This window comes from Leucoraja erinacea, chromosome 8 (assembly GCF_028641065.1).
Source record: "Leucoraja erinacea ecotype New England chromosome 8, Leri_hhj_1, whole genome shotgun sequence".
In the NCBI taxonomy this organism is placed as follows: Eukaryota; Metazoa; Chordata; class Chondrichthyes; order Rajiformes; family Rajidae; genus Leucoraja; species Leucoraja erinaceus.
Window position 1 is genome coordinate 56,211,918 of NC_073384.1, and position 23,425 is coordinate 56,235,342.

The 23,425-nt window shown below is 43.9% G+C and overlaps 1 protein-coding gene across 2 annotated transcripts in view; it reads right to left on the reverse strand.

Annotated features, from left to right (window-relative positions):
• The window catches only part of kcnk2a (potassium channel, subfamily K, member 2a), a 115,923-nt gene that overhangs the window by 30,195 nt on the left and 62,303 nt on the right, over positions 1-23,425 (reverse strand). The window contains exons 3-4 of one of the 2 annotated variants that reach the window (XM_055639741.1): positions 8,930-9,047; positions 2,871-3,031 (exon numbers count right to left, since the gene is read on the reverse strand). In XM_055639741.1, coding sequence (XP_055495716.1) covers positions 2,871-3,031; positions 8,930-9,047 — 279 coding nt within the window. The remainder of the gene's footprint in view (positions 1-2,870; positions 3,032-8,929; positions 9,048-23,425) is intronic. The other variant, XM_055639742.1, reaches the window with a different exon arrangement.

The window sequence follows — 23,425 nt, forward strand, 5'->3', positions numbered from 1 at the left end:
AGCTTTATATTGTATGCTGTCCAAACAGATCAGATATATTATCCATAAATACAATTAAATCAATTTACGAGTACAGTAGAAAGACCAAAAGGGAAGATACAGTGCAGAATATATCTCTCCGCATTCTAATGCATCAAATCTATAGACCAAGTCCAATGTCCACAATAGGGCAGAGATGGATCAGACAGTACTCTAGCTTATGGAAGGACTGTTCAGAAGCCTAACAACATTTTCACCACCCATAATCCTCCGATATTTTCACCACCCATAACCCTACGACATTTTTGTCACACATAATTCTCTAACATTTTCGCCACCTTCAGCGGGATCCCAGTACTAACCACATCTTCCCATCTTCACCCCTTTCCGTTTTCCACAAAGAAAGTTCCCTCTGCAACTCCCTGGTCAACTCGTCCCTTCCCATCCAAACCACCTCCTCCCCAGGTACTTTCTCCTGCAACCACAGAAGATGCAACACCTGTCCCTATACCTCCCCCTTCGACTCTGGCCAAGGACCCAACAATCTTTTCAGGTGAGGCAGAGGTTCACTTGCCCCTCCTCCAACCTCATCTACTGTATCCGCTGTTCCAAGTGTGGACTCCTGTATATCGGCGAGACCATGCGCAGGCTCGGCGATCGTTTCGCTGATCACCTCCACTCGGTCCGCCTAAACCTACCTGATCTTCCTGTTGCTCAACTCCCCCTCCCATTCCCAATCTGACCTTTTTCTGTCCTGGGTCTCCTCCATTGTCAGAGTGAGGCCCAGTGCAAATTGGAGGAACAGCACCTCATATTTCGCTTGGGTTGCTTGCACCCCAGCGGTATGAACATTGACATCTCTAACTTCAAGTAGCCCTTGCTTTCCCTCTCTCACCATCCCCTCCCTCTTCCCAGTTCCCCCACCAGTCTTAGTGTCTCCCACTACATTCTGTCTCTGGATCACCCACTCCCCTGACATCAGTCTGAAGAAGGGTCTCGACCCAAAATGTCACCCATTCCTTCTCTCCAGATATGCTACCTGTCTCGCTGAGTTACTCCAACATTTTGTGTCTACAACAGATGAGAAGAAGCTGTTCCTGAGTTTGGTGGTGTGCACTTTCAAGATAAGTTCCAACAAGAGAAATTCTAACAACCCACATTTAAATTCAATACCATTTACCATCATCGAGACCGCATTACCCATATCTGCGGGTTCATGACGGACCAGAAATGTAACAGGACCAGCCACATGATTCATTCCTACAACATTGGATCAGAAGCTTGTTCTCTATAACAAGTGACTCATCTCCTGAAAGCTCAAAACATTTCCAACATTAGCTATGACTGTGATAGAACTGTTTCCATGTGCCTGGATGGATTTTAACCATATTCAACTACTGATAGCATTCATGATCAAGAAGCCTATTTGATTGGCATCCGTTCTCTATCATAAATATTCATTTCTTCCACCCGTGTACTGCACTAGTGCAGAGTGGATCATCTATAACATAATTTACAATGGTTTGCCAAGCCTGCTTTGACCACACCTTATAAACCCGCATTCTCTACAGCATCACATATAAGTCCCACTCCAGGCTTTACATCTTCCCGAGTTGGAAAGACAATGCTAGTCCTTCATCACTGGATCTAAGTCCTGAAACTTCCAAAGCAGGGCAGAAAACTGTAGATAAGCCTTGACTGTGGATATTGAGTATCCAGCAAAATTTAAAAAGGTTCATTCATCCTTGCAACATGGGGCAGTTTTGTGGATCCACACCATCACAACAGAGACTCTAACCGCAACAATGACGGCTGATTGGCCTTCAAGGCATCATACAAATATACACTTCAGATAATATCACTGAGCCCATTGTATCCATTCCAGCCCAAAAATGGCGAATGACTGACTCCCATTCCCAGCTCCTCATCTGTAACTATATAGGTTAAAGTCATTTTGAAACTCAACATCACACAATCCTTCACTTTTTAACAAATATTACACTGCTTTTTCTGTGCACCAGTTGGTACCCTTACATGTTTTCCACGTTCTATTGCAACTGCTATGTCCAAGCACATTCACTCCGATTGTCCATAATCCCTTTAACCCTTCTTGCATCTTCTTCTGAAATCACAATCCCATCTAGTTTAATTAGGAACTGCAGATTCTGGAAAAATAGAAGGTAGATAAAAACGCTGGAGAAACTCAGAGGGTGAGGCAGCATCTATGGAGTGAAGGAAAAGGTGACGTTTGGGGTTGAGACCCTTCTTCAGACTCTTCAGTAGCCTTGGTCTTCACAGAAAATCTGTTGATATTGATAGTGAAAAGATGGGCTAAGGCAGCGACTTCTGCTGTACCCACTGGTCACAGCCTGGTTGTTGCAAAATGAATGCGTAACAGATTGTGATCTTCTGAATGCCTTCCATGTCATACTCTCAACTCCACTGGCATTTTTTGATTCCTTCTGCCTGCTATCTGTTAAACTATTTTTTTTTTAATTTCCAGTTACCTACTTGTTATTCACCCCACAATTTTACTAGATTTATACTCTTCATTCCCAGTGAAACTATCAGCTGTTTCATGTTTAATTTATTTGTGGATTAATTTGAGATCAAGCATAGAACATATACGGAAACAACACTATGGAATCAAATGGAAATACCAAAACTGAAAAGTATAGAATTGAGAAGATTTAAAAAAAAAATGTTATTATATTACAGTACAAAAGCTTGAAATGTCTCTGTAATTAATTAGTTTTTGTTGAAAGATTACTTAATTTTTTTGAACAGTACATGTAAAACGAAATATGCACTCGTTTATAATGACACCTGCAAAATAGGACACTGAAAGACTTAATGGCGTTTCTAAAATTTTGAAGATTTATATTACTTACAAGAAATATGTCTTCTACTTTCGCGGTTCCTTTTCCAAATATTGTTCCCAATTGATCTCCAACACCAGCAAGCAAAAACCCAAACAGAGGAATTCCTAATAAGGCATAAATAATGCAGAATACTTTTCCACCTACAGTATTTGGAGAAATCTTTCCAAAACCTAGGAGAAAATAGAATCAAACTGTATAAGGCACACAGTGATTTTTTTTTGTAAATGCAATAAATCTATCAGAAGAAAGGACTCCAGTATAAACACTTATTAAATGTATCTCTCGGTAGGAAGATCATGCAATATATTGAAATGTGATTCATTTTATATTTCAATTAATTGTGACTGATTGAGGTAAATGGTATGATCATATGTTATTAATCGGCCATCTGTTTTGAATCCTCTACGTATAACATTGCTGGTTCAACATCTTCCTGTTGCTAGATGTCTTTATTTATTGCTCCTTTTCATTACACCTCTCCTCTCCTGGCATCGAATGAATATACTTGCTCAAAAGCTTCCAATAGCTCTCCAAAGGTTAACTATTCTTTATGTGCGTGCTAAACAGAATTTGTACAGGCAATTTAAATATTATTTCAAGGGCATTCGCAGTATAATTTGCCCTCACTAAAATTGGGTCATTGATCATCCAAAATCAGTACCCCATTCTGGCTTTTTTCACATATCCCTTGATTCACTTAGCCCTAAGAGCTAAATCTAACTAACTCTTGAAAACATTCAGGGAATTGGCCTCCACTGCCTTCTGTGGCAGAGAATTCCAGAGATTCACAAATCTCTGGGTGTAAAAGTTTTTCCTCATCTCAGTCCTAAAATGGCCCACCCCTAATTCTTAAACTGTGACCTCTGGTTCTGGACTCCCCCAATATCGGGAACATTTTTCCCTGTCCAATCCTCAAAGAATTTTATATGTTTCTATGAGATCCCCTCTCATCCTAAATTCCAGCGAATATAAGCCCAGTCGACCGATTATTTCATCATATGTCAGTCCCGCCATCCCGGGAATTAACCTGGTGAACCTATGCTGCACTCCCTCAATAGCAATAATGTCCTTCCTCAAATTTAGAGACTAAAATTCCACACAATACTACAGATGCGGTCTCACCAGGGCCCTGTATAACTGAAGTAGGACCACCTTGCTTTTAAACTCAAATCCTCTCACAATGAAGGCCATTAGCTTTCTTCACTGCCTGCTGCACCTGCATGCTTACTTTCAGTGACTGATGTACAAGCACGCCCAGGTCATTGTGCCTCCCCTTCTCCTAATCTGACACCATTCAGATAATAATCTGCCTTCCTGATCTTGCCACCAAAGTGGATAACCTCACATCTATCCACATTATACTGCATCTGCCATGCTTCTGCCCACTCACCCAACCTATCCGTCACCCTGCAACCTCATAGCATCCTCAAGCATGTCACGCTGCCACCCAGCTTTGTGTCATCTGCAAATTTAGAGATGTTACCTTTAATTCCCTCATCTAAATTGTTAATCTATATTGTAAACAACTGGGGCCCCAGCACAGAGCCTTGCGGCACCCCACTAGTCACTGCCTGCCATTCTGAAAAGGACCCATTAATTCCTATTCTTTGCTTCCTGTCTGCCAACCAGTTCTCTATCCATGTCAATACCCTACCCCCAATACCATGTGCTCTAATTTTGCACATTAATCTCTTGTGTGGGACCTTGTCAAAAGCTTTTTCAAAGTCCAGATACACCACATCCACTGGCTCTCCCTTGTCCATTCTACTAATTACATCCTCAAAAATCTCCAATTGATATAGGATTCAATCTTCATAACTTTGCACAGAAGACACAAAGTACGTAGCTACTTTTTGTGCAGTCATATTTATTTGATATCTTATGAACTCTACGCTATCTCTTCCCACTTCTCTTACTTGCATGCATTTTTAATCAAGTTTTCATCTTGTTTATGAGTTTGTTCTGGTTAGGCACAGCCACTCAAGAAAGCTTAGTGACTGAATATAAATGAAGCTCCTATATATTAATATATTAGGTCTTCTTCCTCCTGCATCGTAGCAGACATGGCCAGTTCATCTTCAATCAATCTGCTACACACAATTGTTGAAAATCACCCATTCCTGTACAATTCTTTATCAGTAAATTAAACAATGTTGCAGATGATAATTAATATGTAATTTATCTAACTTCTGCAATCGCTATCTAAAATTCCAAATTAATATTCATTTCCGCAGGGTTTATTCATACGCCCAAGTTCAAGTTTTGCATAATTATCTATTAGCAATATTTAAATATTTACTGATATTAGAACCATTCTAAACTAAAATATTTGATTCTGTGTTGCCATTTGTACATCCTGATAAGGGAATGAATACTGTGTCTGGCACTTCTAGACTACTGTGCTTGGGACCACAGTTCAGAGATATGTGGCTGAACTGTGGTTGGTCTGACTGGGCACGATCTGTCCACAATGTACACCAGAACCAACAAGAAAACCACGTGTCATTTAAAAAGTGGTCTGTACCAATAAAAGGTTTCTCAGATAAAACATTTTAAAATCACAGGAAGCACAAAGACACCACTTTCCCTCTGGGAGACTCCAGTGATTACATCCATAGAACAGCAACGTCTTACACAGATTGATACTCTTTTCATGAATAAAATAGGCTTGATGAGTAAGAAGGTCTATTGCTGTTTCTCTGTCCCAGTCTAAATCATTCTAATAAAGCCATGGTGAACAAATCATTCTAATAACGCCTAATTTTAAACCAGTTATGGGAATAAATGTGATTTGGCGAATTAAACTAAAATTAGATAAAGAACGAACATTTATCTTCAGTGCTCATATAATGAGATTTTCAATAAATTCACAAGAACAAAAGTGGTTTTCAATGTGAATATTTTATTTGAAAATAAACATGAGATGACAAAAATTTTGGGCAAGGAAATTTAAAAGAACTTTTATATATAAATAAACGTAATTATTAATATACATTAACAGACTGGTGTCAACATTACCCGAGTTCAGTGTAAGGATATTTCAATTACTTTGCCGTTTGGGGATTAAAAAGCTATAACTCTTAACTATTGCACCCAGAAGGGTAGTAAACATTTTACATTACTGAAATATGAAAAAGTTGCATGTAAGAATTCCATGAGAAGAATCTATATCTTAGATTTAGTAAAATATTTTTCAGTTACAAAGGAAAATAATGATGGGCAGATAAAGTTTTTGTACTGGTCATGTTTACTTCGGGTTAGACAACCACAACCAGTAACGTAAGGGAAACATTGAATATGGCATAAAATGTGTGACCAAAGCAATATTGGTTAGGAGGAGGGGGGGGGGGGGGGGGGGGGGGGGGGGGGGGGGGGGGGGGTGGGGTGCAAAATGCTAAAGCTCAAAATGTGTGATGCGTTCTGCACATTAAATCTCACATCCCAGCCTTGTTCGCACTCCCGTTCATGCATTAGACCCAAAGATATGCTAACATTACTGTCATGCTATGAGCAGTTAAGGTGGCAAACAAAATCTGTGTCATTTTTTATGGAAGATGAAGTGAAATCTTTGTGAATAAAATTTTGAAGAAATGGGATTTTTTGAGATGTAATTCAGGATTGAAAGAAGATGTGGGGGAAGTGGAGAAGGCGAGGGATTAAAATCAGGGTGGTGAAAGGTGGGCGGGAAGAAGAGAGGAGTGGTGAGAGCAGTGGAGAGGAAAAGAGATGGGAGGTGTGGTGGAACAGAGAGAGGGAGGTGATGAGTAGAGCAGTGGGGAAGGAGAGGAGGTGATGAGAGGAGAGGTGAGGATGGTGAAGAAGGAATGAGATAAGGTGCAGGAAGGAGAATGGAAGGCGGTGCGGAGATTGGAGAGGAAAGAGGAGGAGGTGAGAGCAGAGGACCCAAATAAATTCTGGTCAATGTTTGTGTACTTAATTCTAAGGGGATAGTATATTGCTAAAGATGAGGGAGGGTCCGTTATCTTTTTAAGCAACATGGATTTTGAAATGAGCCATTCGGCCCAACGAAGAAAGCAGACAGGCTGATGAACAGAAATGCTATAAGGTTATGAGATAGGAGCAGAATTCGGCCATTCGGCCCATCAAGTCTCCTCCACCATTCAATCATGGCTGATTTATCTTTGCCTCTTAACCTATTCTCTTGCCTTTTCCCCATAACCTCTGACACCCGTACTAATCAAAAATCTATCTATCTCTGCCTTAGAAAATATCCATTATTTGGGGTTTAAGTAGCAAATTGGCCAGAGATGGCTCCAGAAGTGAAAGAGGCAGGAGGATTACAGTAATATGGCAGGGGATAGATAGGTCGTGCATGGAGCAGAAATGTGGCCATTCATAATTAAAGTTTTAAAATCAGAGCACAAGATATCAAGAACCGAGGCAGAGCAATCAGCAACAGTCAGTTGTAAACAAGACTATGAGGGCTAGATTATGAAGTGCCGGCTTTTGAGTAGAATGTGGAATCGCTTTAACGAGACGTTCAGCAGGACTAATGGCTCAACGTGTGGCAGCAACGGAGGTGTGCTTGTGTCAGTGGGCAGATGCATACGAGGACCAAGAGGCCCAGGTTACAGAGTCAATGAAGCAAAGTCCAAAACAGCCTTGCGATTAGTAGGTTGACCAAATGATGGAGTCAACACCAATCAGCTATGTCTACTGGCAAAATCAGGAAAGAGTGAGCTCATAAAATATATTTATGGGTTTGATTTCCAGTAGAGTCAAGAACAAGGTTTAAAAAAACCCTAGCATTACTCATGACAGAGATCAATCTCCATTTAGCATTCTGGCAGAAAGGCTTCTTATTCGCTGTCTGCTGCAATTAAAAAACATTGCCCAAGTTCAAATAACCCAACTCCTACGTGGAGTTCCAATTCTTTATCATGTTTTTCCCCACTCCACTCTATAGATCAATCTTTCCTTTGGGCAAAGAAATGGCCCTCTTCCACAGGGGGAGAGAGGTTCAGAGAAACACTGAGAGGGAACCCACAGGGAGAGAGGGAGAGAGGGGGAGAGAGGGAGAGAGGGAGAGGGGGAGAGAGAGGGAGAGGGAGAGGGAGAGGGGGAGAGAGGGGAGAGAGAGAGAGAGAGCCGTGGGGAGAGAGAGGAGGGGAGAGAGAGAGAGGGTGCATTTTTACTTCGACCCAAACAACCATTTGTAGGCAGTGCTTTTTTCCTCAAACTAACCATATATTCATTTTTAAACCACATTATGGGTACTCACAGTTGTGGAGACATTTGTTCAGTGTTATTCAGAGCTCTGATTGAGGCATACCACTTGCAGAGACCGATTGAGGCACACCACTTGCAGAGACTGATTGAGGCACACCACTTCCTGGTTTTATAGTCCCTCCCCCTCCCTCCAGCAGGGGCAGCAGAGAGAATGGGGAATTTTGTAAAAAACATTAATATCTCTCTCATTTTTCATCGATGGGAAAAATCCTCGGCACACATGCGGCTGAGGGGGGCTCTGAGTGAGGTGGCCAAAAATGACGGCCGTAGGTGGCGGCGTTCTCTCGGAATTCGCAGCACAGAAGGCCAAAAGCGGTCAAGAACAGAGATTTAGTAATATAGATTTTGATATTGATCACTTTAAATTAAAGCCAATATCAAAATTCAATTTGCAGTAACTAAAAGATTGAGAGATTATCGCATGAAGACAAATTGTTTTATACTGAAATGAGATAATGTAGGATCTCCATTATTGAAAACAATTTGGTGTGGAGTGCACTAAATGTAATTGAAAATCCAAGATTACCTTTCTCTTCAACATACTTGAATTTATTGCCTGGAGAACACACGCGAATCACGTAACAGTAAATGACAGCCACATGTCCAACTTAATTTTGTGAATCCCATGGTTTACAGAAGGAAGAACATGCACTTGTTGTCAAATAGCTCACTGGGCTAAACGCCATCAGCAAGTTTGATGATTTTGGCACAGCTGAAATATACGAGACGTGATGATGCTCAGGGTTCAGTTTCTTGAAATTAATGAGGTCAACATTAATTATGAATGATGGATGCAAGATTTATTAGAAATGTCTTACCTATGGTAGTTATAATGGTGCCAGCAAAGAAGAAGGAGCTGCCTAAATCCCAGTGGCTGCTTTGATTGGTAGAGTTCCCTGCAGGATTAACACCTGCATTTATAGCTTCCATCACATGCTGTCAGTTTGAAAAGCATACATCAGTAAATTTTCATCATGCAACAGTAAGACATAGTTAATAAATCACTTGTTCATTGAATAATTGGACAAACACCACATTTTGATAGAAGAATACTTTTAGAGAGTTGTAGAGTTTCTCCGGACAGAAGTGGGCTTTCCAGACCATTATGTCCTTGCTGTCCTGTTTGCATTCATCTACATTAATTCCACTTGGCTGCATTATGTCCGTATCCTTCAATGTCTTGTAGAAAATGCGAGCTGCAGATGCTGGGTTTTTTTCTCCCAAAAAAAGACACAAAGTGCTGGAGCGGATCAGGCAGCATCTCTGGAGCACTTGGAGAGGTGGCGTTTCCGGTCGGGGCCCTTCTTCGGACTAAAGAAGCCTGAAGAAGGGTCCCGACCAAAAGCACCACGTGTGTGCCTGAAATGTTGCCTGACCCGCTGTGTTACTCCGGCACTTTGTGTCTCATTCAATGTCTTGCCTGTTCAAATGCCAGTCTAACTGTCTCTTAAACATAGTAATTGTATCTGATTCTACTAACTGCTCTGGCACTGAGTTCCAGATATCAATCACAATCTGTGTAACAACGTTCCCCTCAAATCACTTTTAAAATTCTTTCAGCTAACTTTAATCTTACACCTCCTTGCTTTTTGATGCCACTACCTTGGGAAATATATACTGCCTATAGTTTATTATTGACATGAGTAGTGAGTAGTGACATGAGTAATGAGTAGAAAAGCGATATATTTACCTCTCATTATGTTATATGGTTCTGTTGGGTCACCCATCAGTCCCTTATGCTCCAGGAACAATAAGTCCTGCCTATATAATCTCTCCCCATTACTAAAGTCCTCCAATCCAGGTAACATCCTGATGAATTTCATCTGCAACACATGGGCAGCACGGGGGCACAGCGGTAGAGTTGCTGCCTAACAACGCCATAGACTACGGGTGCTGTCTGTGAGGAGTTTGTACGTTCTCCCCGTGAACTGCGTGGGTTTTCTCCGGGAGCTACAGCTGCATCCAACACTCCAAAGACATACAGGTTTTTTGTAGGCTAATTGGCTTGGTAAAATTGTAAATTTTCCCTAGTGTGTATAGAATAGCGTTAGTGTGCGGGTATCGCTGGTCAGCACGGATACGGTGGGCCAAAGGACCTGTTTCCATGCTGTATCTCTACACTAAGCATCCTTCCTATACTGTGGCAATCTAAACACACAATATTCCGGTTAAGTGCGGTCTAAGCAGTGTTCTGTAAAATTGCAACATAACCTCCCAACTTTTATATTCTGTACCCCATTCTATGAAACTAAGACATACCATGTGCCTACTACACCTTCCTTTCCTGCTGCTTCCAAGATCCCTCTGATTATCGACATTCCTTAGTGCAGTACCATTTACTTAATTTGTTCTATTCCCCATATGACTTCCCAAACTGCATCACCTCACACTTTTCAGGATCACAGCCTGGTTTGAGAACAGCTCCATCTAAGACTGCAGACTATGAAACTGCAGAGAGTTGTTGACGTAGCCCAGACCATCGCGCAAACCAACCTCCCTCCCATTGACTCCATCTGCACTTCACGCTCCCTCAGCAAGGCCACCAGCATAATCTAGGGCCGATTTCAATCTGATCACTATCTCTTCTCCCATCTCCCTTCAGGCCAGAGGTACAGAAGTTCGAAAATGCATATTTCCAGCTTCAGGGACAGATTCTTCCCAGCTGTTATCTGGCAACTAAATGGTCCTCTCATCAGCTAGAGTATGGTCATGACCTCCCATTTACCTCATTGGAGACTTTTGCACTATATTTAATAGGGCTTTATCAGACTTTATCTTGCATTAAACGTTGTGCAAAATGGAGGAACAGCACCTCATATTTCGCTTTGGTAGCTTACACCCCAGCGGTATGAACATTGACTTCTCTAACTTCAAGTAGCCCTTGCTTTCCCCCTCTCTCCATTCCTTTCCCATTCCCAGTTCTCCGACCAGTCTTACTGTCTCCGACTATATTTTATCTCTGTCCTGCCCACTCCCCTGACATCAGTCTGAGGAAGGGTCTCGACCTAAAACGTCACCCATTCCTTCTCTCCAGAGATGCTGCCTGTCCCGCTGAGTTACTCCAGTATTTTGTGTCTACCCTTTACCCTTTATCTGTGCACTGCGGATGGCTTGATTGTAATCAAGTATAGTTTTTTCTCTGCCTGGGTAACATGCAAACAAAAGCTTTTCACTGTATCTCAGTACTCATGACAATAATAAACTAAACTAAATTCCATCTGCTGATGTTTCACCCAATCTTTCATCTGATCCACATCTCAGCTGTTCTTAACTGTCTGTACATAGTTTCCCTTCATTATTTTTATCTCTTTGCCCTCTCTGATTTCTCATAGTCTTTATTTTTTCAGCATTGATTGGTACCAGTTCATGCATTTGTTATCTCAACCAAAACGCACAAAACTAACTTCAAAGTGGAAATGTCTGCATACTTCAATTGTAAATCCCTACCAGCACGAGATCAAGACAGGAATATTTGCTCAGGTGGCATTTCTAGCAAATAATTTAGCAAAACAATCTGTGTGTCCAGATTGTTCTCCCCAACAGACAGGGAGACGTTTAGGAAGGAACTGCAGATGCTGATTTAAACCGAATTAGACACAAAATCCTGGAGTCAGTCAGTGGGACATGCAGCATCTCTGGAGAGAAGGAATGGATGAGGTTTTAGGTCGAGACCCTTCTTCAGTTTAGTTTAGTTTAGAGATACAGCGCAGAAACAGGCCCTTCGTCCCACTGAGTCAGCACTGACCAGTGATCCCCACACATTAACACTACCCTACACACACTAGGAACAATTTACATTTATACGTCAATTTACCTGCAAACCTGCACGTCTTTGACATGTGGGAAGAAACCGAAGATCTCAGAGAAAACTCACGCAGTCACGCAGAGAACGTACAAACTCCATACAAACAGCACCCGTAGTCGGGATCGGACCCGGGTCTCCGGTGCTTCAAGCGCTGTAAAGCAGCAACTCTACCGCTGTGCCACCGTGTCGCCTAGTCTTTAGACTAGTCAGGGGAGGAGATGAGGCGATGTGTCAGATATACGAATTTTACATTGCAACAATTACATATATTCCGAGTTGAAACTGATATTATATTGAGAAATTTTACCAGCTTCCAAGAGACAGATTGCACATGAGTAGAATAAAAATGAAGAGGAAAATCTCCAGGAAAAGTGACCAGGAAGATTCAGTTTTACACTTGAACTTCAGTCATTCAAGAGCATATTCACAGTAGAAATGTTTTTAGAAACATAGAAAATAGGTGCAGGAGTAGGCCTTCCGGCCCTTTGAGCCAGCACTGCCATTCATTATGATCATGGCTGAACATCCAGAATCAATACCCTGTTCCTGCTTTCTCCCCATATCCCTCGACTCTGTTAGCCCTAAGAGCTCTATCTAACTCTCTGTTGAATACATCAACTCAGTTACAGTGTACGTGCAGTCTAACTGGAGAGTTAGACAAATCTGACTCGGGGGACGAAGTGTGAGCCTTGGGCCACACAGAGCTACTTAAGTTGAATGATGGTGTTTGTGAAATGTCAATGCGAAAACAAGTCATTATTGAGCAAATTGAACTTGAGTGGGTTTTGGGAAGGTAAATAACTCACCAGAGCACTTGAACTAATGCACATCACCTTATCCCTATTAGCAGCTGTCACACTCATTTCAGTGGAGTATAGGAAAATAAGGTCATAACCAATAGGAGTAGAATTAGGCCATTCGGCCCATCAAGTCCACTCCGCCATTCAATCATGGCTGATCTATCTCTCCCTCCTAACCCCATTCTCCTGCCTTCTCCCCATAACCTCTGACACTTGTACAAATCAAGAATAGTAAGATTAAACGAGAACTTACCAGTTTGAAGTTGATCGTTATTTTATGAGGAGTAACGTTGAGGGACTACGTGAAGAACCCCGCCAGGACGCATGCGTGTCATTCTTCAAAGCAGTGGTGTAAAATAACAGATAACTGTAATGACTAAACATAGTAAGATTAGAGAAGAGATACCAGTTGAGTATATGATCAAGGGTGGGAGCGGAGGGCACGTATTCCCTCAATGTTACTCCTCATAAAATAACGATCAAACTTCAAACTGGTAAGTTCTCGTTTAATCTTACTATTTTACTTCAGAGTCACGTGAGTGACTACGTGAAGATTTTAAAGCTGTGATTTCATGCCGTGGAAATGAGTCCATGCATCACATCTGCCTTGATTATGGGGAGAATAGAGTTAACATCATTAGACATCAATACGAATATTGAAACCCAACGATAAATATATTAACATCAATTATTGCCCCTATTTATGGGGTAAATTATGTTACAGAACTTAAATTTGTTTCTGCAAATGTTCCAGATTCAATGACTGGTTTGTTATAAAGTCGTTGGAAAGTTTCCTCCATTGACCATCCTGCTGTCTTGAGGATTTGGTCCATAGGAATGTCCAATTTCATAGTTGCCGATGTAGCTGCAGCCCTGGTGGAGTGAGATTTAAATGCTAGTGTCTACTCCAGCCTTTATTAGGACCTGTTTTATCCATCTAGAGATGGTCTCGACTGTCACTGTTTTGAATGGCTGTTTGTAGCTGATTAAAGTGACATTTCTTTCCCTCTGATGATCTTAGTATACTCCATATATAATAGTAAGTGTGTTACAATACAGAGACGACCATCTGTCGGGTAGGCCCTGAATTCTGTTTTTAGGCCTGCTGACCCCTCTGTTATGTTTGACTATTTCATTGATGTGAAAAGTTAAATTTCCAGATGAAATAATCATGTTGTCCTGCCTTAGTTTCTGTAGTGACTGGACCCTTTGTGCCGTGACCAAGGCCATCAGCATGACTGTTTTCATAGTCAGTTTTTGTAGAGACAGAGCTGTAGCTGGAGACCAGTTTCTGAACATGGTCAGTACAATGCTCACATCCCATATTTGGGAGTACCTGGTTCTTGGGGATTAACATTAAAATGCCCCTCATGAGTTTGGTTACCAGGGTGTGTCCCAACAGAATGCCGCTCTGTTCCTTGCCACAGGTATGTTGACAGAGCACTTCTGGCGCAGTTGATGGCACTATGACTGAGCCTCTCATCGTAATGGAGGTGTGCCAGGAATTCCAGAACAGACGGGATGTTCATAGATCTGTGGGTGATGTTTATTGTTGTGACAGTACTTCCCATTTCTTGATGACACCAAGTACTGATTTTTGGTGGACTGGCTGTGAGCCGCTGAAATAATATCCACTGTTCGGTCCGTCAGTCCCAGGTGTAGTAGAGGTGCTTTCAACTCTATAAATTAATAGGTTTATATAATTATGACATGGGTAACTACCCCTTGTTGCGGGAAGAACCAGTAAATTAGGTCTATGATGGATGGTGATGCATGGTTCTAATACCATGTCGTGTATCACCGGGACCCATGGTTGAGTAGGCCAATCGGGTATTATCAAAATATCAGACGCGGAGTCTACTGTATGTTCCTAAATACACGACTGATGAGGCAGAAGTGGGGAATGCATAAATAAATAATCCCCCAATGCAATGAAAATGCATCTGTAGCCACTGCCCCAGGTTCTGGTTCCCATGAACATAATTTGATAACTGGTGAGAGCATGGATGTGAATAGTCGATATCTGGTGTTCCATACCGTGCTGTAATTTCAGCAATACATTTTTTATCCAACATCCGTTCAGTGTTTTTCATAGAATTAGCGTGACCTGTTGTCTGCCACTAAATTCAGTTTACCTGGTAAGTAGGTAGCCGATATCCAAATATCTATCTGGATACACTATTGCCAAATTGTGTTGGCCAGATAGTCACATGATGTCGATTTGTTTCCACCCATATGGTTGACATGTGCTACCACGGTGGTATTGTCAATTTGTAGTCTAAACATGCTGGTGATATGACCCCGAACAATATGACTTTAGGCCATGGAATGCACTCAACATTCCCAGGTAGTTTATGCCCAGTGTGAGTAATAATGATACATCCTGTGCATTCCATCTCCCCCACAGCTGGAGATGGAATTGGTAGCCATAGAGGGAACATGCCATAGAGGGAGTGCAGAGAAGGTTCACCAGACTGATTCCTGGGATGTCAGGACTGTCTTATGAAGAAAGACTGGATAGACTTGGTTTATACTCTCTAGAATTTAGGAGATTGAAAGGGGATTTTATAGAAACTTACACAATTCTTAAGGGGTTGGACAGGCTAGATGCAGGAAGATTGTTCCCAACGTTAGGGAAGTCCAGGACAAGGGGTCACAGCTTAAGGATAAGGGGGAAATCCTTTAAAACTGAGATGAGAAGAACTTTTTTCACACAGAGAGTGGTGAATCTCTGGAACTCTCTGCCACAGAGGGTAGTTGAGGCCAGTTCATTGGCTATATTTAAGAGGGAGTTAGATGTGGCCCTTGTGGCTAAGGGGATCAGGGGGTATGGAGAGAAGGCAGGTACGGGATACTGAGTTGGATGATCAGCCATGATCATATTGAATGGCGGTGCAGGCTCGAAGGGCCGAATGGCCTACTCCTGCACCTAATTTCTATGTTTCTATCCAAGTGCACTGGCATCAGTATGTAGTTCCATAGACGGGTAGCTGATAATGTTTGGATCGGAACAATGCCTAATGCTATGTTTCTACCATTTTAGTTCCATTGTGGCCTCTGTTGGTAGCTTCATTGGTCTGTCAGAATGAACCCCATTATTTTTGAGTGCACGAATGTTTGCCCTCTGTAATTTTTGATAATGTAAAGGTCCGATTTGTGTGGCTGGAAACGCAGCCACTATAATGCCAATTATTCTTGCTACCAGTCTGATGGATGGTTTTGTTTTGCTGCAAGCCTCCATTAAGGCTGTAACCTTTTCTTTCGGCAAAGTCACTGACATGTGAACTGTGTTAAGGGTGTACCGCAGATGATCCATTGTGTTAAATAACATCTGTGGTCACCTTTAATGGGTACTGTATAGTAAGCATTTTTTAATACGATGCTTGCCATGGAGTAACCTAGGGATCAATTGTTTAGCAGTAACAAAGGTTCCCATCTAGTAATGAATATAAAGTACAAAAGTATTCAAATTAGTCAAATCTATGATGATGTGGCAACCCCCATCTATTTTATGATAAAGATTTTGGACACGAATTCCTGTGATTCGTGTTGGATATCCTCCATTACTGCTTTTTTATATGGCCACTGTAGTTCAGCATGCGCTTTTGATTTTTCTTTGCCTGTAAGCACGAACATTCGGTTTGGTACATGCTGAACTGGAGGATTATGTTTTGTATAAATTCTATGGTATAACCCTATACTTCTGAAAATATAAGTGTCGGTAGTTAATTTATTCCATGCATCCAGATAGAATTGTAATCTCCCACCAACCTCGTAAGGAACCAGACCCAACTTCCTCCATGGTTACTATTAGTAGGTTTGTTACTTTTTCGGCATCCTCCGTGGACGTTGAGGTGCCGGTGTCTGGATCTGTAGTTGGGTCGGTGTTGAGGGTTAGCGCATTCCCCAGGAAGTGGTTTTTAGACATTGCTTAATGTGCCCCAGGGTTTTACCCTCTTTGTCAAGTTCTTTTACCCATTTTGATAAGTTGCCTCCAAATAGTAATATTGATGGTTTGGCGGTTCCAAGTTTGCATAGGCCTGCAAATTAGGGTCTAAAGCCGGTTGGATGGTACTTCTTCCTAACGCTGTTTACTCGTATTAGTAGTTGCAAAATAAAGCCAGTGCATCCTGGTGATCTTGTGTCGTGTCTTTTTTGTTTATTGTGCGGGCGAAACCCGTAATACCCGCTGTTAGGACTTTCAGAACTTTCTGTTGTTTCAAGTCCATGGCCCTGCCATGTTTTCAAATACACTGGTTAATACTGGGAACATTCAGTGTTTTGCAGTACCCTGATGGTAAGTGTCTTCCAAGATACAAGATACAAGATACATTTAATTGTCCAATAGGTTTTCTGCACCCCATGTGCACTAGGGGTATGTTCTGCACCCCTGTTCAGGTTCAGCCCAGAATTGACCCCCTATACTCCCTTCTGATGAGGGAGAAACACTGTGCAGCCCTACAAGAGGTACTGCTGTAGGACTTACTAACTGCCCCCTGTGACTAGTCTCCATCTCCCGGTGCCTGCCACTTACCTGCTCCAACAGCCGCTCCAGCTGGCTCCGATGCTCTCGGGCACTGGCCACCTCATGGTCACTGGCCGTCGCGGCTGCTCCTGAAGCCGCTACTCAATAAGCCGCTCCTGCTCCAGTTCCTGCAGCTGCTCCACCCGGCTCCAATGCTCACGGGCACTGGCCGTCGCAGCTGCTCCTGAAGCCGCTCCTGCTCCAGCTCCTGTAGTCAGCCCAGGATGGTCCCTCCGTGCTCCCCTCTGATGAGGGAGAAACACTGTGCAGCCCCACAAGAGATACTGCTGTGGGGCTTACTAACTGCCCACTGTGGCTAGCCTCCATCTCCCAGAGCCTGCCACTTTGGAGTATTTCCTCCAGCAGCCGCTCCAACCGGCTCCAATGCTCACGGGCACTGGCCGCTCGCGGCTATTCAGAGTCGAACTCATCGGAGTCAACGACTGTTGGATTTTTGCTTCGCTCTACCACCCGACCGTGGCCGGTGCGGGAGCGAAGTCGGGCACAGCTGTTCCCATTACGGGAGATTGGCGTGCCGTTGGCTGCTGCTGCCGGCTGCCCGCAACTCCGCGGTTTTCCCTCGCCAGCTTTTCCGCAGCATTCGTGGATCTGGTCCATGTCTCCACCTGTAAGGTAAATGGAAGGAACGCAGAGTCTCCTTACCTGCTGTTCCCGGCTTTCAATTTTTGCCGCTAAGGGTAACGTCGTTCCACCTGCTGTGACTCGTTGCAATGCGTTTAGCAATATGTCACGCATACGTCCTGGCGGGGTTCTTCACGTAGTCACTCACGTGACTCCGAAGTAAAATCAATCTATCTCTGCCTTAAAAATATCCACTCACTTGGTCTCCACAGCCTTCTGTGGCTAAGAAATCCACAGATTCACCACCATCTGACTAAAGAAACCTCTTCTTCTCCTTCCTAAAAGAACGTCCTTTAATTCTGAGGCTATGACCTCCAGTCCCAGACTAATGGAAACATCCTCTCCACATCCAAACCTTTCACTATTCTGTATGTTTCAATGAGGTCCCCCCTCTTTCTTGTAAACTCCAGCGAGTACTGCCCTAGTGCTGACAAATGCTCATCACAACCTGATTAACCTGCTTATTCCTGGGATCAGGAATGGGAACATAGGGACCCCAATCTCTCGGTCAACTGATGTGAAGTGAAGTTTCACTCTTTGGTTGCTGGAGCTGGGTTGATATAATGGCAGGTAGGACACAGGATCACTGACTGAACTTTCTGAGATCCCACTGAAGGTTCCCAAGTGATCAAGGAGTGAAAATTCCAGTGAAATTTCCCAGAATGTGTAGGAAGGAACTGCAGATGCCTGTTCAAACCGAGGATAGACACAAAAAGCTGGAGTAACTCAGCTGGTCAGGCAGCGTTTTTTCATCCCTGCAAAAAATGTCCACGAGTAAAAAAATACTTGTGATGAGAAAAATTGTTACTTTTTATACCTACCGTTAGTATTAGGAGCCACTACGAGACATCCACGAACTCCTACGGACCCGCTACGGACATTCTCCGAGTTTGAATCAGGGGAAACTCTTGAATTACTCGGGAGAACTCTTGAATTACCTCGTACGGTAGGACAGGGGCTTCATGGGAAATTGTTCAGCCCTCAATGATTGCGGTTCAGAACCAAGATCGCCTGATGTAGACAACTCCAATACGCACATGAATCTTGCATTTGTGCCTATTCGTACATTCTCCAAGCCACGATCTACTATATCATTGAAACATGTGAATGTACGAGTCTTACATTCAACACGAATAGGAAAGGTTTACTGGATATGGATCAAATGCAGGCAAATTGCACTGGCTTATGTGGGACATCTTGGTTGGCATATAGGCATATAGCTGTAGGGCCTAGTTCTGTGCTCTATTATTCTGTGACAATCTACAAGACAAAAGTCCGCCACTCCTCACCGTGTCACCAGGTAGCTTCCATCAATAAATGTTGAAGACAAAATCCTGAAAGAGTAGACTACCTGTCCTATATCAGTATTCATCCCTCAGCAAAGGGTAGACATCAATCAACACTTCCTTCAATACTCTAGCACAACTTTAATTGAGTTAGGACAAGGATAAAACACGTCATGGCAGAAAACCCAGATTCCTGGAAAGATACCACCAACAATGTCTTTGTCCATTCCTCCGAATTCACTTGAATGGTATTCAAACCAACAAACAAACCAATAGGGCAGCGCGGTGGTGCAGCGGTAGAGTAGCTGCCTAAAGGGCCTGTCCCACCAGCATGCGATAGCATGCGTCTAGCACGACCAAACGTGGTTGCTTGAGGCATACGGCCTCGCGGGGCCGATCGCACTTCGATCGGTGGAGGCGTATGGAGTTGTGCGGGGCTGGTCCCGACATCGCGCGGGGCTCCAAAAATCTTGCACTGTTCGAAAATTCCGTGCGCCAGCGGCCTGTTGGCCCACAGGCGCATTCAGGGCGTACGCAGCATTTTGACGTCGTACGCAGCGTCTTGATGGCATACGCCTAGCACGTGGCGTTGCGTGATGACGTCAACGCCCGGCATGCCATTGCGCAATGACGTCACTGCCCAACGCTGGGCGACGTCCAAATTCAGTCGGCCCGCTTCCTGCCCAGCTGATTGGTGAGTTTGATGTAAATTACGTCACGTGCGAACTTTGCGCGTACTTACCGCAAACTTAACGCGAACTCTGCTGCCGTTTGGTCGCGCTAGACACATGCAATCGCATGCTGGTGGGACAGGCCCTTTACAGCACTTTTAGCACCAGAGAATCCGGGTTCGATTCTGACTAAGGGTGCTGTCTGTTCGGAGTTTGTATGTTCTCCCCGTGACTGCATGGGTTTTCTCCAAGATCTTCAGTTTACTCCCACACTCCAAAGAGTAGGATAGTGTTAATGTACTGGGATCACTGGTTCGTGCGGACTCAGTGGGCTGAAGGGCTCTAAACTAAACTCAGCTAAATTAATGGTGTCTCTCCCAGGCCAACATCCTCAGCATTGGGGGCCATGGTTACACTTAGTCAGTTCTACGGGCCAGGCCTCATTTACAAGCCAAAACCAGATCCCAAAACAGTCAGAAGGTAGACACAAAGAGCTCAATTAAGTCAGCCGCTCAGACAGCATCTCTGGAAATAGATTACATTTTGGGTTAAGACCCTTCTTCAGACTAAGAGTCAGGGGAAAGAGTAACGAGAGATGTAAATGGTGACATAGACAGGTAATAAAGATTTGGTTTGAAAAGAAAAGTGAATACAATAATCAAAGCATTTTGCCATCCTCTCTATGGGCCAAAACTTTAGAAATTCACCCAAGTCTGCTGAATATCTACATCTGTGGCTGGCACAGGATGAAACGCCTTGGCTGACACCTCTTTGGGAAATGCATCCTACTCACCAGATCAAACATTAGGCTCTTTGTTCATAAAGGCTTTAATGACGTCCTTTTGTTTGTCAGACTGCGTGTGAAGTTGTCTCTGATTACACAATTGTATCTGATTACACAAAAACCCTCCAAAGTTACCATTTTGTGATACATAATTGCATGTTTACTTAACTTTCATCTGAATGTTTGCATAATTCCTAAATAAAACAATGACAATCCTTGGCCAGGGTGCACATTAGCCTCTGTGGCTCCTTACAGTTCCAGAACAACGTCTGCAGAGAGTTCGTAGATGCACGGCCACAGAGCTATCCCCAGGAGAGGAGCCGCGCGCGGGTGGTACCCATGATGGCCTGATGCCTGGACCTGGGAGTGACTGTATTGGCCAGATCGCAGAGCAGACTGATGCCCAAGTTCCCCAACTGGCACGTCCCCACCTGGAGATCGGGAGAGTGGGGCTGCAATGCAACCAGAACTTGAGTAGACTCGCAGGAGTCATTTGCTATGTCGCTCTTCCAGTAGATTCGCAGGAGGAATCTGAATCTTAATCTGAGGAGGCCGCGGCAGCAGATGCCTCCCAGGAGCCCGCTGGAAAGGACGGAGCACAAGCCTCGCCGATCGGAGGTGTAGCCTTGTGGGTCAGAGGCGGAGAATTGCTGGCCCGAACCTCAATGGTCGGCAGAGCCCGCAGTTGGGGACTGGATCAGCGCCCGGCGGTGTCAGCAGTGGACCCGGCAACGATAGTGGAGGAGGTCAGTGCAGCGATCATCGAGGCGCTGGTCACCAAGGTCGATTGTTGAGGGAACAAAGGAGAACCCGGGGGAACCGCCATGAGAGGAGGGGAGGTGAACAGTGGCCAATGGGGACCTGGCGTGGAGGGACCGGCATAAGGAGGGGGGGGGGGAGGGGGAAAGAATAAAGGAGGACCTGGCGAGGAGGTACTTTGTAACTTTGTCGTTGGCCTTTATATGGAGAATATTTGCATGCCTTGGATATGCAAGCAAAGAATTCACTGTGACTTGTCCCTTTAAATGACAGGTAGTCTGAGAGTCCATGAACTAAGTTACTTCCTTTTGCATGGCACTGCTCTGTGCAACACTCAATTTGATTCAATTTATTGTCATTGCACTTTTCAGTGCAACAAAATGGTTTAGCCTGCAGTCATAACATAGAATAAATAACAAACACTCAACACAGTTTAAGTCCCAAAGTCATTGTCTCTTCCTTCCTTGCTCTCCCTCTGCGCTGAGGCAATCCAAGCCTCCGATGTTGTGACCCCGCCGGGTGATGGTAGGTAAGTCCCGCGGCTGAATCAGTGCTCCGCAAACGGGCCGGTTCAAACTCCGCGGCCCGGGGCGGTCGAAGCTGCCGCCCTCCAGTCCAGCGGACACAGCTGTAGTTGCGGGAGCTCTGGAAAAACAGAACTTGAACTCCCGATGATGTCGTCTACTGGCCCGCGGCCGAGCCTCCGAGGCTCCAAAGTCGGGTCGGAAGTTGAGTCGCCCCGCAACCACAGCCCCGAAGTCGGCCAGCCTCGTTGGTAAGTCCTGGCTCTGCCTCCGCAGCCTCGAGGTCGGTCGCAGTTGGAGGCCGCCAGCTCCGCGATAGGCCTCAGCGCAGACGGACACCGAGACGGGGGACACGGCAGGAAAGGTTGCATCCCCCCCGAAGGAAGAATCAAAAAACATGTCACACCCACCCCCACACATACACAACTAAATAAACTGTAAAAACGGGACAAGAGAAAACAAAAAACAGAAAAGACGAATGGACTGCAGGCGAGCCGCAGCTGCAAGGCAGCACCGCCACTTCTGCCACTCACCACCCCTGAGCCCGCAATGTAATGAGATGGACATCCCCAATGGCAAGACCTCCACTGTGGACCTCCCTCCCTGCTGGGTGGCAAAGTGCTGTGTCAGGAAAGATGCCACCTCTTGAAAGATTTTTGAATGCAATAATGCCATCAGTAGGAATTTCCTTCCAATTTTTTGAATGTGTGACATTTCAATCTTTCCCACCACAAGCTGCTGTGGGTTGGGGTATTCGTTCAGCCTCCAGTTAACAAGATAACCTTGCTTTTTTTTTTTCAGAGCTCTGAGGTAATTTTCAGGATCATAACTTCACCGTCTGCAATGCCTGCAAATTCTCAGCATTGAAACCACAGGAATATTAATGGCAGAGAAAAACTGCTGCAAACCTTCCCGGGAGGACATGAATGATTCAAGCCCTATGTTGACGTATAGGACAGGACTTCACCCAACATTGGTATTGTATTCTAATTGGATCATCAATCGGCATGCTGTTCTGAAGGCTTTTGCCCATGAAGCAGGAGATCTGAACAAATGCAAAGTGCGTGCTGATAAATTGACAGAGTGTGAAGTAAAATTGAATGAGGAGAAGGGGAAAAATAACACCTTTACCCTCATTTAAATCATTCCCTTAACTTATGCTTGCCATACAGCATGTTGTGTTAAAAAGTTTCATAACAATAAATCAGATCTGTGAGCCAGTTACACCAAAGATTTAGAAACCAAGTACTGCAGATGCGTTAATACCAAAGATAGGCACAAAGTGCTGGAGTAATTAAACTAATTCCAGTATAGAGAGGGCCCTACCAGAGAGGGGGCATCATTAGATGTCATCTTAGGGAACTAGATATGGCAAGTAACTGAAGTATTAGTGCAGGGGCCACACTTTGGGACTAGGAAACATAATTCTGTTTGAGTTATGGAAATGGATAGGACTGGCCCACAGGTAAAGGTCCTAAATCCTGAACCATCCTAGCAGCAAGTAGAGAAAGTCATACA